The sequence below is a fragment of the Mya arenaria genome, chromosome 12 (assembly GCF_026914265.1).
Source record: "Mya arenaria isolate MELC-2E11 chromosome 12, ASM2691426v1".
Lineage (NCBI taxonomy): Eukaryota > Metazoa > Mollusca > Bivalvia > Myida > Myidae > Mya > Mya arenaria.
This window is the reverse complement of record NC_069133.1, coordinates 8,927,114-8,940,868: the sequence shown is the minus strand read 5'-3', so window position 1 is coordinate 8,940,868 and position 13,755 is coordinate 8,927,114. Positions and strand designations below refer to the sequence as shown.

Below are 13,755 nucleotides of genomic sequence, written 5' to 3'. Positions count from 1 at the left end.
TGTTTATTTAAGTCGTACATAAACAACTTTCTGCCTTTCCACTAGTTCGATTATAAATTGAATAGCATACAAGTAATCATTTTAATAAATCAATCATAAACATTCAATAAATCTGTTTTCCGTCGAAAATACGGAAGAAAATTCGAACTTCACTTGAGATGAGATTTAAGACAAGAGTTGCGACAAGTAGTCATTAGACAGCACAACATTCAAACGCTGAATGATAAAGCTGTGCGTTGTGATGTGATTGTTTTAATTAAGTAAATACTACGTATTGATTGACATTTTTGAATGAAGTTCGGTAATGTTTTAACACAAGTTAATTAAAGATGGCCGATGTTCATCTGACTACGACTACTAGCAGTTTTGGACACACAGTAATTGACCAAATAGGAGCAGACAACAGCACTGGACTGTCCAATGCAACAGAAAGTGAATTACTAGACCAACTAAATGACGAACTAAAAAGGGCATTAACACCTGTTTCAGTTTTTGTTGGAATTGAAGCTGTTGTGGGATTTTTTGGAAATTTATTTGTCTTGTACGTGTTCATCAAACGTTACCATGACTGTAACTTCCGGTACTTCGTGCTGTGCTTGGCTTTTCTAGACTTTATCAGCACGCTGACCACAATGCCTGGGGAGATTCTCACGCAGCAATTCTGGTACAAGTACCCATTTCCCATCGTATGCAAGATAAAGTCCTTTTTCAATGTGTTCACGGTATCAGGGGAGGCATTTTGTCTATGCATCATTGCTGTCGACCGCTACCGGAAGGTCTGTGCGCCATTTAGATGGCAGATCAAGCCACGCCAGGCGCTTATCATGTGCGGCGTCATCTACGGCGCGGCGTTCATACTTTCACTACCAGTCGCGTTTCTCTGGGGAATCCACCATGACGTAAAAATATACAATGGAAGAAACGTGACGGTCACAATTTGTGAAAAGGATGCTAAATATGCAGACAGTAAACATCCGTTTGAATACGCTTCATCAGTGGAGGGTATAAGTGGAATATGTCTTACAATCATGTTCGTTCTTTATATACTGGTAGCAAAAAAACTCATCTTAGGTCGCTCTTTGGCTGCTCAAAAGCGCCAAAACGCGAAGGTGCCTATAGTCAGCATATCAGCAGTTTCACATAACAAAATAAAACAACATCTCGAGATCAGCGATGGAAGTACTGCTTCTAGTTCTGACGTCAAGACCGGGAATGGACTAGCTTACAAAGAGACTGCAATGAGGTATATGGATGACGAAAGTGAACCGGTTGACATCAATGATGTTTGTTTTTCGGACGCCGAAACTACATGCGATGATGGGTCGTCAGAGGACCGTCACAAAAAACGGGTACGGCGTCGACATCGAGAAATAGCTGGTCGCATTCGCCAGAAAACGTACATTATGTTCGTTCTGACAATCATATTCATGGTCACAACAATTATGTATATGACATTATTAGCGTTAATATCAGAAGGAATCTTGAATCGTTTGAATGACAATGAGAAGGCCGTGTATTTCTTCTTCTTCAGACTTGTGTTCATAAATCATGCTATCAACCCTTTTGTGTACGGTTTTCTCGACCCTCAGTTTAAACAAGTATTAGTGGATATTAAAAATCTGCTAGGAAAGTAAGCAAAAAGTGATTAAACTTGATGTATGTTATTTTCTCCAACGACAGCTGTATTCTGCAAATAAAATTCACCACACATACGCATACTCATGTTTAGCATATAGAAACTTACAATTGTGTATGTTAAAACAGAGCGCGCGAAAGACATACGATACCCTAACATGTATGTCTTAGAAAGTGAGTTCTTTCTCCAGGAACCGAAACATTTGGTCCCTTATTATTCTTCATATATTTGTGTTGCTCATATGAGCATTTAGTGATGCATTTTGGTATACCTAATGAATACTTTTTACCATATCAAAATGAAATGTTTCGTTGGACAATGGGCGATGGCTGAGGGAGGGGGAGCCATCGACAACTAACCCCCTCTCCCAAAACGAATACCTATTTATGTCGCACGCCAGTTTGAACGTCTCTTGTATTGCGATCGACGTTCATAATTATCTTGTCTTTTCTGTGCGTATATGTCACAATGTAAAACTGTTTTTTTGTTTTGAGAACTATTTTGAATGTCCCAATTATTTATAAAATTATATTTATTGCATAATAGAATAATGGATGTTTGGATAACAATTTATATGAAAGTTATAAAAGAGCGTTTGTTTTTAAATAAGTATCTTAATTTCAGTTTTTCAAGAAAAAATAAAATTTCAACTTGATTGCTGAAAGAAATTTTAAAAGTCAAGAAGTCCGAATTTATATTTTAAGACGCAAAATTACAACATAATATCATTAACATTGGGGCAACGTCCGTTTGCTCACCACCTCGGTGTGACTCAATTGAACATAGTCTTAGCAGCGTATTTCAATCCGGCATAATCTTGGTGTAATCGGTGTTACTAAATCGGGCTTAGTCCCACGGATATCGGATATATATATATTACTTATCATTCATTGGTAGATGTAGCAATCGCTGTTAATCGCAATCCCATTGAGCAAACACTTATCATTAATTAGGGCCTTTTATCACGATTAACGACAACACGATGATACATTTGACATCAGGGCTGTCATCGTGACAGCGAGAGCCAGACCTAACAAGAATCATAGAGACACAAATAATATATATCATGCTTGACCTCATACTATTTCATGGCGCCCTTTGATGCCATGTTTAAATGCATCTTGTATGCTTTTTGTATGATCTAATGATTTTATTATGGTAAAAGCTTGATAATAAATGTTCTGAATTCGTTTCCCTGGTTTTGTAAACATGAAATAAACTTCCCAAACAAGTCGTGTGACTTTATTTTTACAGTGATGCGGAAATATTGAGATGGTTATGAAGTAGTTCCAATAAAACTGTCATTAATGAAAAAAGTATTGCTTAACAATATTAACAACATCTTTAAATAGGTTCAAACGTTCTTATTAAGATACAACTATATTGCTTAATTAAGTATAACATGACTGGCTTCTTTATGATATATGCGAAACTCAACTACTGGTTTAAATGAAAAAGCCGTATGCAGTGTTCTTTAGAGCTGTCATATTCTTTGAATATGAAAAAACAAAGAATATATTTAAGGACGGGTATTAAAAAATGGTTCCGATTTTAGGAAAAGCATCTTTTTTTCAAACATGTCTTATTTACCATAACAAAACATTATCATACCCGAACTGAAACGAAATATTCTCCAACCGCCTCGTGTTCACAACACGAACTCTCATATTTAGCTTTATATTCATTTAACGTTCGCGCGTTATTTATTCATTTTACATATACATGATATATCAAAATTGAGATACATGCATCTGTTCATATCGATTTAAAAAACCCAGAAGGAATTAAAATGAAGATACGCTTAAATGAAGTTATGGACTGTATCTCTCTTTCAGCAAACACGCATTGTTTGAAACATTGAAAATCATTTTAATATATATAAAGTATATATCAGCACAAATAACGCATATAAGAAAATCAAATCATAATGTTTTAAAATAACTTCAGTCAAAAAATACCATACGTAAGGCAGTTCGCATTGTATGGAATGTTTCCGGGGCGGTAATTTAGAAACTATGAATATAGAAATGCATGATAATAATATTAAATCATTGCATTGTCATTATAAAAATGGTCAAAACAACGTTCATTATCTGCAACAGGCCAGACTGTTGAATCCTTACAAAAAATATCATCGATATAAAGAAATCATGTGCTATTTTCCCTTGATTTACTGTAAAAAAATAATTAACACCGTGTTTCCGATTCAGCATGGACTCGTTTCCGAGTGCAACAAAATTAATGTACTGGTGTCGATGTTTTCGCTATAAACATTGAGGTATCTTATAAAGTAGCAATAACAAGGTCTGAAATTTCGAAGAACAGGGAAAGGAGCAATTATTTAACGGTATTGACGGAAAATTCCATTCTTAAAAATTCTACAAAGGCAGTTCTAAAGGTAACTCTAGAAGGGCATTAAGTATATAGTGGTTAGACTACTAAGCACGGTTCAATAAAGATCTTAGTCAATTATCCTAGTCAAATGAAAATATCTTAGTATCCTCTTTGCGTTTTTCTTGCGTTGAAATTTGGTCACGATACTTTTTGCAGTTCAATACGGACATATAAAGAAGCATACTCCTAAGTTAAAGTACCGCGCATACTTAAAGACACCCTGCTATTGTTTCACGATATCAAAAGGCAATGTAATGAAGTCGATTACATGTGTACTGTTGGTTTTATATAAAAATTAAGCGTTGGAGTGTTCAAATCCACAACTTCTTACAAAAGGTCTAAAATAACAAGTCTGCTTAGTATCCCGCAAAACTGATCTACAGTAATATTGGAACCGACATAAAAAACAGGATTTATTATTCATCATACAAAAATGCTTAACATCCGAAAACAAGAACGAAACAAAAGGTAAGTGCCGTCTTAATGATACTGGTAGTTATTTACGTAACGAAAGATAATCCGGTTTAAGATTACACGTTCTATTTTATAAGAGTTGTCTCTCTTTAGATTTGTAAAAGGGCGGCTATGAATAAAGTTTACTTCATCTGCTGACGAGCTCTAACAACATATGTCATTTTACATAATTTTATCTATTGCTGACCTTACCGAGCATGTTTGTAATTTTTCATACAAATTTCATATATTAACAAAAGTCAAGTAAATGTATTTTATCTAAATTTATTACGTTTTATTAATGTCACCACAAGCTCTTATTGTACTATACGCTTCACGTTTCTCCTACCAGGGATAAACCCAGTTATCGTTTCGTCACGGCATCCGTATTCAAGGGGGCGCCAGTTCGGCATTATCAGTTTAATAAAAGTTCTGACGATGACATTACAAAAAAAACTTCAATAAAATTTCGCTTGACCCCCTTTTCTCGACAATAACTAACCATTTCACAGACTAGCATGGTTCAAAATGTAAAATAATTATAGAATGTTCGAATGATTCTAATTCATGGATTATAGTTTATATGGTTAATAGAAATTGTACTTAAGAATTTACACAGAAAAATTGAAGCTTGAGTAATGTAGATATTTTAACGAACATACATAGTTCCATAGCGTTGAATTAAATGTACTTTGGAAGTTGTGCTATCCATTTTATACGTATATATGTGGATCGCAAAGAAAGTCCAAATGACCAAACTTGAAAACAAAATAAATAAATCAAGAAAGTTATAGTATTTAAAACGTTTCAGACCTTTCTAGAAGGAATTTGCTGAGACATGTGAAAAAGTTTGATAGAATAAACAATCTGTATTTCAAAAATTTCCTCTTTGTTATTTTATTTGTGAAAAGGTACTTAAACTGCAGCCATATTCCAAATGGCGGCCTGGGAAGATTATGCCCCTGAGGGTTAATATACACCAGAGGGTATTCGTGTTTACATGCACAAATTTGCAATTGGCTCTAATTTTAACCAAAGGCTATATCTCCTTATGAAATAATACAAATAGTTGCACATGTTTTGCTTCATCAAAAAGGACGGCCGAATTTGAAAGTGTTGTACAATAATGTTTTATATCGCAGGTTGACAGTCATGTACATGATAAGTGTCGAATTAATTATACAAAGCATGGTTTATGTTTTACATTTAAAATAAAATCAACTGTAACCGTTCATTACTGCATAACTGATGTCACTAGTAGCCTATGAATAAAACTACCCGCCGGAATGAATACATAAATTGCATGCAGTTACAAGCCCTCAATCTATAGTGATTTAAGTTGATCGATGACCAAAATATATTCTGGAAAGAGGACGTGATAAACGTCGGTAAAAATAAGACGAAACTTTTCAAAATTTGAAGGACGGCACAACTTGATAACGGACCAATTCCAATTCCTCTCCTAATCACTATGCAATCTTCTTGGAATGGTATAATAACAAATGAACGTTTGCCGTCGGAGCCGTCTTCTGATTCTTCGTTGGTTCCGCCTGAGCAAAATAAGTGAAATGGTATGTAATAACGAGGATTTTTCTCATACCCACCAGACGACATCTCAAGAGTAAGAAAGTACATGCAAACGAGACAAAAGGAACGAGATCGGCGGCATAAGAAGCCGGTGTCTTCCGACGAATGCAACGAGGGCAGCTCGGAACACGTGTCTATACAAAACCGTCCATCCTAGGCCAAAGAAATCTGGATTTGAATAGAAAATATGTGAACTGGAAAAAAAATGTTAAGCCTCGGAAAGAACAAAGTGACCAACAACCTGGCTCTGCCATTTCCTCAAAATCCCCAGTACAGGTGTCTTCTATAACGCCAACTAAAGCTTGGCTGGCTTGTGTCTAGCTGAAATAATGCTTAAAGTGATTCTCTTATTCAAAATCAATGCATACACATGTATAACAAACATAAATTTTAAGTGATAAACCTATTACTATTAAATTAATAATGTATTGATGGAAAATATTATTTACTAATAACAAAATTGTAACCATGTAGTTTATAGCTGAAAACGCAAATACATTAAATGATTGGTGAATACTAAAAGATTTACAGTTATCTACTACCGTCTCATAAATTAGAAATATCGTGTTTTCTTTCAAATTGAACTCGGTATCCTTCGTAAGAACCATTGGTTTTGAAATTTATTCAACCCGACATCCTTTTTGGTATATTTAAACAATTGTATTCATTGTGGTTAATATTACTTGGCAGTAAGATTGCATCTTCAATATACTTGAAACAGTAAAATCTTTGGATTGATCCAGCTTCCAATCTATACCACACAATGTTTCACTAGGAAGCGACTCAACAACATGTTGTACAAAGGTCTGAGATGATATGACAGATGCCGTATAAATAGCCTTAGCTGCATCGTATAAGACGACAGTTTCCTTCTCTGGTATGAGTGACAATAAGTCAGCATCGAATTTCGAACGAATTGAATGCTGAAAGTGTATGTCCAGAGTGATGCCAGCAACCTGTAACGTTGAAAAGGTTGGCGTTCGCCTATCAAGCGGCAATCAGTCAGGCACGCTAGCAGGCTAAGCGTCACAAAATATGGTATTACCTAAAGGTCCGGGATGTACGTATTGAGGTAGTTGACAGGATTCTTATGAAGTACGTAGGGCTGAAAGGAAAATTCAAGCTGGCAGAGGGTGGGATTGGGGCGGGTAGATAGTAGACGCTCAGCCTTATTCGATATTCCTATATTTCACAACATACCAGAGTAGTGAAATGGGACACGGAGTCTACTACAGAGGCATTTATTCTACCATTCCATGACTACTGCTGCAAGAGCCTCATTCTGCGGCAGCGCAATGAGTTGCAGATCAGAATCATGTTAGTTGGCCCTGATAATGAAGTTCGAGACACAACCCCCTCTGATAAGTATGTTATATCAGCGCATAGGCAGGATTCCATTCCATTGAGACCAGAAACTCCACACGTTGTTCCTCCAAAGCCGAAGAGGACGAGATAGAAACCCTCTGTTTCTTTTACTTTTAAATGTGAGTTCTCATTACATCTAGTCGCCGATCATTTACTCACCTGCATTCATTTCCCATATTTAACTTATTGTATGGTGACCGTTGTTTTTACAACTTTTTCAGGGTTAAAGGCAAAATTATTCTCATTATAAGCATTATACTGTGTTTATAGGTTTATGAAGCATTTAGGAAAAGTATGTTTTATTCTGTGTATTAGAACTGTTATTTTCAGTGTATTTATTCGTTCTGTGTTTTTATTAGATGTAAGGGCAGTTCATATATATATGCCGTACACAAAGGGTTAATCACGTAGTTTATACACACGAATGCCAGAGAGAAAATGTACATTGTCTACTAATCGTCCGCCATTGTTCTGAGAATTTCAAAAAAAATCCATCATGGTAAAGAACAGACTGATTGGTAACTCGTGAAGATTTGGTTCAATTATATCGTTATACTTAAGCTTCATAACACATCATTGAACTTTGTTTGCCTTACGTGACATGTTGACACCAGGATTTGTTCAATTGCTTATAATGGTTTTAAAAACACTTGAAATGATCATTTCGTTAAAATGTTTATTTGTTTATTTAGGAAGTACTTTAACAGCCCTCTACGTATGAAATATGTCGATGATTAATTCGAAATACCATACTTAACATTATCGATGTATTCCAAGGTATTCAAAAGTAATCAAGAAATCACTTAGTACTTTAAAGGCCTATTTTAAGCCTTCTATAAGTGCCCCCCAACAACCTATGTGTATTTAATCTGCTTGATCCCTCTTATCTTGCTGTGCAGTTTTGAGGGGTTCTATTATAGAAATGGACCCTAAAAGGCCCTGAGCCAATAAACGAATGCACATGACAGGTGTCTTGGTACTTATATACTAAATCAAGCTCTTTATTAAATGGAATACAAATACAAATGTACATAATATCCTGAATAAAGGTTTATATTGGTGAAGAAATGTTAACTATCAAGGCAAACGTTAATAATATATTGCTACAGCAGATAACGGAAACTAAGTCACCAAGCCCTAGCCCACTTACGCAATTCCCTTTTCTGCAATACAACATTCAAAAGGTTAAAGTCACGTAAATTTATTTCACGTTCGTTAATTAGAAAAGTCAAAATGCTAACTAGCATGACACTTTCGTTGATTAGACGACAAGCATTAGTGTGCAAGCTGTACTCAATGTAAATGTTATGTGATGGCCACATTTAATTACAAACAATAGGCGGATATGCCGGTTATTTCAAGCATCTAGACCGCCAGTCGGCTTACTTTACACCTCTGAACCACTGACATTCGGTGGCTTCGCCTCTAGGCCGCCAGTCCGGTTATTATACCCCGCTGGGCCACTAACTTCACGTCGCCATGCCACTAGGCCACACTCGTAAAGCCATCAGGACGCTAGGCCGCGAGGCTGAATACCTCATGCCGTTAAGTCGCTAACTTTACAAACATTCAAAATGTGTATTTTTAAGTTCCAATATAAGCCATGTCGGATAAAAAATAGATCACTAGATCAAATAATTGAAACATATTATTGTTAACATTCAAAATGTTACCAGGTAGTCAAAATCAGAATTGTCTGTATGTAGTAGTTATGTTTACGGTTTCGCTACTCTGATCAACAATATCGGGGATCTTGACCCTGTGTTTACACTTAATATATGTTACCTTTGTTATATTTAAATGTACAGTATTTTGTCCATTCACCATTTGAAGTATGCTTCTGAAACTTCGATTATTATATTCAATGTGAGTACTCTTATCTTAAGACTTGCGCTTGCGATGTATAGGCTAGCTATCATAAGAGTAAAACAATTTTCGAATTAAATGAGGGCTCAAGCTTAATTTGCGCAATTGACGATACCAGTTTTGTGTTTATATAGCACTTTGTTTTTATTAATTTCAGTTGTCATTATATTATGTTTATGTTTCATATGACAAGATGTTGCAGCTTTGGAACTGTTCGGTCAAAATCAATACAGGCAAATGCCAAATGTCAAAGGCAGCCATCGCACAACTAGCCACGACAGACTATAAACAACCAACAATGTTACGCGTTACAGGGCATTTAACTGCCGTAAGACTTGTACTCGATATGAGTCTTTTCTTAAAGGAAAAGTAAACATAATTCTCAACATAAACATGACTTAATTTATGGTGACGTCAACTTAATATCTATTTGCGTAGGCATCTTGAGTATATTTGAGTGAAATCCTTGTTTTAAGCACCTCCAATCGTTGAAAAGGATTTCCTTTGAATCGTTTAAGTGCATCTTGACCGTGTATCAAGACAAATACGGAAGAAAAATGATGGTACTTAAAGCACGAGTTTTGATGATTGATCACTAGATAACACATCACTCAAAGGATGCGCAATTACGTTTTGAATTATGATGTGATTGATTGTATTCATTAAAAACACTATTTATTATTTATTATGTTTGTTGTAGAACAAGGTTTTTAGAGAAAGCTTGCTGATCATCTTCTGACAATGAGTACTGTAGATGACACAGGCGTTGATAAAGGGACTTGGCTATCTAATGCGTCCGAGAGTGAACTATTGGACGAAATAAATGACGAAATAAAAATAGCCGTAACACCTGTGTCAGTTTTTGTTGGAATTGAAGCCTTTTTTGGATTCTGGGGAAATGTATTTGTACTGTACGTGTTCATCAAACGATACCATGACTGTAACTTCCGCTACTTCGTGCTGTGCCTCGCTTTTCTAGATTTTATCAGCACGCTGACCACAATGCCAGGGGAGATTCTGACGCAGCAGTACTGGTATAAGTACCCGTTCCCCATCGTCTGCAAGGTCAAGTCCTTCTTTAACGTGTTCACAGTATCAGGGGAAGCATTTTGTCTGTGTACAATTGCCGTCGATCGCTACCGAAAGGTGTGTGCTCCATTTGGATGGCAGATTAGGCCTCGCCAGGCGCTTATTATGTGTGGAATGATCTACGGCGCGGCGTTCGCCCTTTCACTCCCGGTCTCGTTTCTCTGGGGAGTCCACCAAGACGTTAAGATATACAAAGGAAGAAACGTTACTGTCACCATCTGTGAAAAAGATGCTCAATTTGTGGACAGTCAGCAGCCATTTGTATATGCTACAGCCGTGGAGATTGTCAATGGCATATGTCTGGTGATCATGCTCGTTCTTTATATACTGGTAGCAAAGAAACTCATTTTAGGTCGCCCAACGTCTCAAAGGTGCCAAAACCCTGGCGCATCTATGGGCAGCAAGTCTCCAGCGTCACGGGCAAAATCAAAACAAAAGCCTGAGATCAGCAATGGAGAAGGTGTTTCTTTTACTGACGTACAGATTAGAAAATCAATAGCAACCAAAGAGTTGAGCACAACGGAAATGAGGTCCATAGATGACGAAAGTGTACCAGTTGACGTCAATGATGTTTATGGCACGGACGCTGAAACACCTGACGAGGATGGAACGTCGGAAGGTAGTCATAAACATCGGTCGCGGCGTAGACGTCGTGAAATAGCGAGTCGTGTTCGCCGAAAAACGTACATCATGTTTGTGCTGACAATCCTATTCATTGTCACAACAATTATGTATATGACATTATTAGCGTTTATATCAGGAGGTATCTTAAAGAGTTTAAATGACTATGAGAAGGCTGTGTATTTCTTCTTCTTCAGGCTTGTGTTCATAAACCATGTTATCAACCCTTTTGTGTACACCTGTCTTGACCCTCAGTTTAAGCAAATAATAGGAGAAATGAAAAACAACGTGCTTAAAATATTAAAGAAAGGGTGATTAAACTGTGTGCTGATTATTTTTTGCCGAAAAGGTCTTTTTCTCCACATTACATTCACTGCACATGCGCTTACAAATTGTTGGCATGTTACATCTTACGAGTGTTGCATGTGTCGCCATATTCATACTCAGTGCATACTCAGTGCAACAAGACAATTATGTTGCTATACTGAAACAGAATGCCCAAACAAGAAAAGTTTGTTGCCAGCCAATACAATGATACGTCAACCGCCAATGTGACAATCCAGTGTGTTTCACCGGTCGAATGCAGTTTTACCACACCGCCAACAACAAATTAGAATGGATGCACTTGGGAAGTGCGTTCTATCCTCAAAACCAAAGAATAAGCAAATTGAACTTATGGGGTCGTCCCCAATACTTGTGTTGCGTACTACAAAATGTATAGATAAGTGCATTGCATTTCATTTTCAAATCTGTCGCATGTTTCGACTTAGTGATGTTATGACGTTTGATCAATTTTGCAAAAAGCAATACACATACTTCTGAAGACAGATACTTTGTGCGTATGCAATATATAGATGTCAATATTTCGTTGCAATTATGAATGTCAGTCTAGGTACAGTATTTCCTAAATGCATAACTGTGTTTGTCAGAATGTGAGTGAATACAAAAATGTATTTTTGTACAAATATTTCTTTGATTCGTTCGAAATTTTATTTCTATATTTTGTCTTGGCCTGACAGGGACTCGCTCATGTGGACCACAATAGTTGTTCACAGTAATACAGTATAATTATTTTACTCTTTGATACCGAAATTGTAGAAGAAAACAAAACAATCAAAGTATACGAAACCTGGTTGTAGTCTCGAACTAACCCACGCCGGCACAGTCAAGAATGAATACAAAACAAACAACACAGCCAATCGGACTCGTACATACCCGAAGGGATAATTTTGTTGAAAATCGAGACTGACGCTGTTCTAAATCGTAGACTTCAAAGACAAACAAATCATATGTAAACACTTGTTCTTAGTTTTAACCCGCGTCATGATTTGCCAATCTTTTTATCGTCTTAAAAAAGTTAATTTTACAAAACATGAGCGAGTCCCTTGAACAAAGATTGGGGGGAAATGAAAGAAAAGTTTGATTTGTTGAACATGATCATGAAATTGTTTTGTATGCATTGATGATGTGACCATGCTATTCCTATTTACCACGTCATTTGAACGATTTTGTAACGCGAAGCCATACTGATCATTCAATTTCATATATGTATCATGGAAAAACTGGAACGTAAGGCCTTTCGAATTGCCGTTTATTAATAAAATTAAGATGATTAACATTTATAAAATCAGTATCAAAAGATTTTTTAAAAATCTTTTTTCTGTTTTGAATGAGTTTCTGAGGAAAGGAAATGTTGTCTTTAGCTTCAGTTTTTGAAACATAATTAATTACTATTCACGCTGATGTGCGGGAAGAAATATTAAAAATGAGGAAATTAGCATGTTGTATTTTTACCAGACACAAAATAACAAAACATTGAATAATGGTCATTCCAAAAGGAAACCTTTTTGACCATAAATATCCTTAATCAATCCGAATGAAACTGAAGTCAGCACGAAGTCTACTAACAAAAGCGAAAATAAAGAACAATCGAATAACTAGACGTGGTAAAAAAGAAAGGATAAAGTAAACGATTTTTCGACGACAAAGCTTTGCAACAAAAAGTTCACATACATCGTACATCGTAAGATAATCATCCCTAATTTTGTATAAATATATAGCAAGCTCTAAAAACACTTTGGTTATATTTCGTGTATTTGCATTATCCACTCGAGATTTTGTTGCTTCAGTGAAGAATGTTTAACCTCTGTGAGAATATAGCATATGATTAGATTGAAATATAACATTCATAGACTACATTTATACAGACATAAGTTGTGTTTGATGTTGACTAGGCTTTTTTGCAAACATTCTAAATTACAGCGGTATTTCTATTTTGCATTATATTCTTGGAATAAATGGACATGTGCTGTCATTCAATTGATGTTCTTGCTTCTTTCTTTTAGCAAATTACCAGGAAGAACAAATAGATACTACTTGTCTGACAAAAAACTTCCACTATATTTAAACATCGTTAATCCGAAGTCGTCGGTAAATTGAATTGAAAAATCGGATTAACGATAATTCGAAATAGTAAATTATCAGAAAATGGCATTTAAACAAAGGGTAAGATTGCACTGCTAATGCACCCACACTTGCATTCTAAAGCACTGAGTATAGTCTCCTGAACCGATTTGGGACCGAAATACGTAATTTTGACGTCGAAATAGTGGTAGGGAAGAAAGTGTATTATGGAAAGACCACTTGGGCCCTTTTAGTTTAGATCCTAGTCGATTTAAGTCGTAAATTGAGATAATCTTATAGAGGATATTCGTTTATTTCAGTGTAAGATCGTATTTTATTTC

General features: G+C 36.0%; 2 protein-coding genes across 2 annotated transcripts; both read left to right on the top strand.

Annotated features, from left to right (window-relative positions):
* The first annotated feature begins 232 nt into the window (after positions 1–232).
* Positions 233–2,122, top strand: LOC128212374 (D(1) dopamine receptor-like). Its single transcript, XM_052917810.1, has one exon. It carries the CDS (start codon positions 330–332, stop codon positions 1,632–1,634), a length of 1,305 nt encoding a protein of 434 aa, XP_052773770.1. The 5' UTR covers positions 233–329; the 3' UTR covers positions 1,635–2,122.
* Positions 2,123–9,896: 7,774 nt separating this feature from the next.
* LOC128212330 (5-hydroxytryptamine receptor 1-like) lies at positions 9,897–13,332 on the top strand. Its single transcript, XM_052917731.1, has one exon. The coding sequence runs from the start codon at positions 10,043–10,045 to the stop codon at positions 11,324–11,326; it is 1,284 nt and encodes a 427-aa protein (XP_052773691.1). The 5' UTR covers positions 9,897–10,042; the 3' UTR covers positions 11,327–13,332.
* The last annotated feature ends 423 nt before the right edge of the window (positions 13,333–13,755 follow it).

Bases quoted from the DNA above. Each gene is read 5' to 3' on its own strand.
- LOC128212330 (XM_052917731.1), top strand. From the start codon at position 10,043: ATGAGTACTGTAGATGACACAGGCGTTGATAAAGGGACTTGGCTATCT.
- LOC128212374 (XM_052917810.1), top strand. From the start codon at position 330: ATGGCCGATGTTCATCTGACTACGACTACTAGCAGTTTTGGACACACA.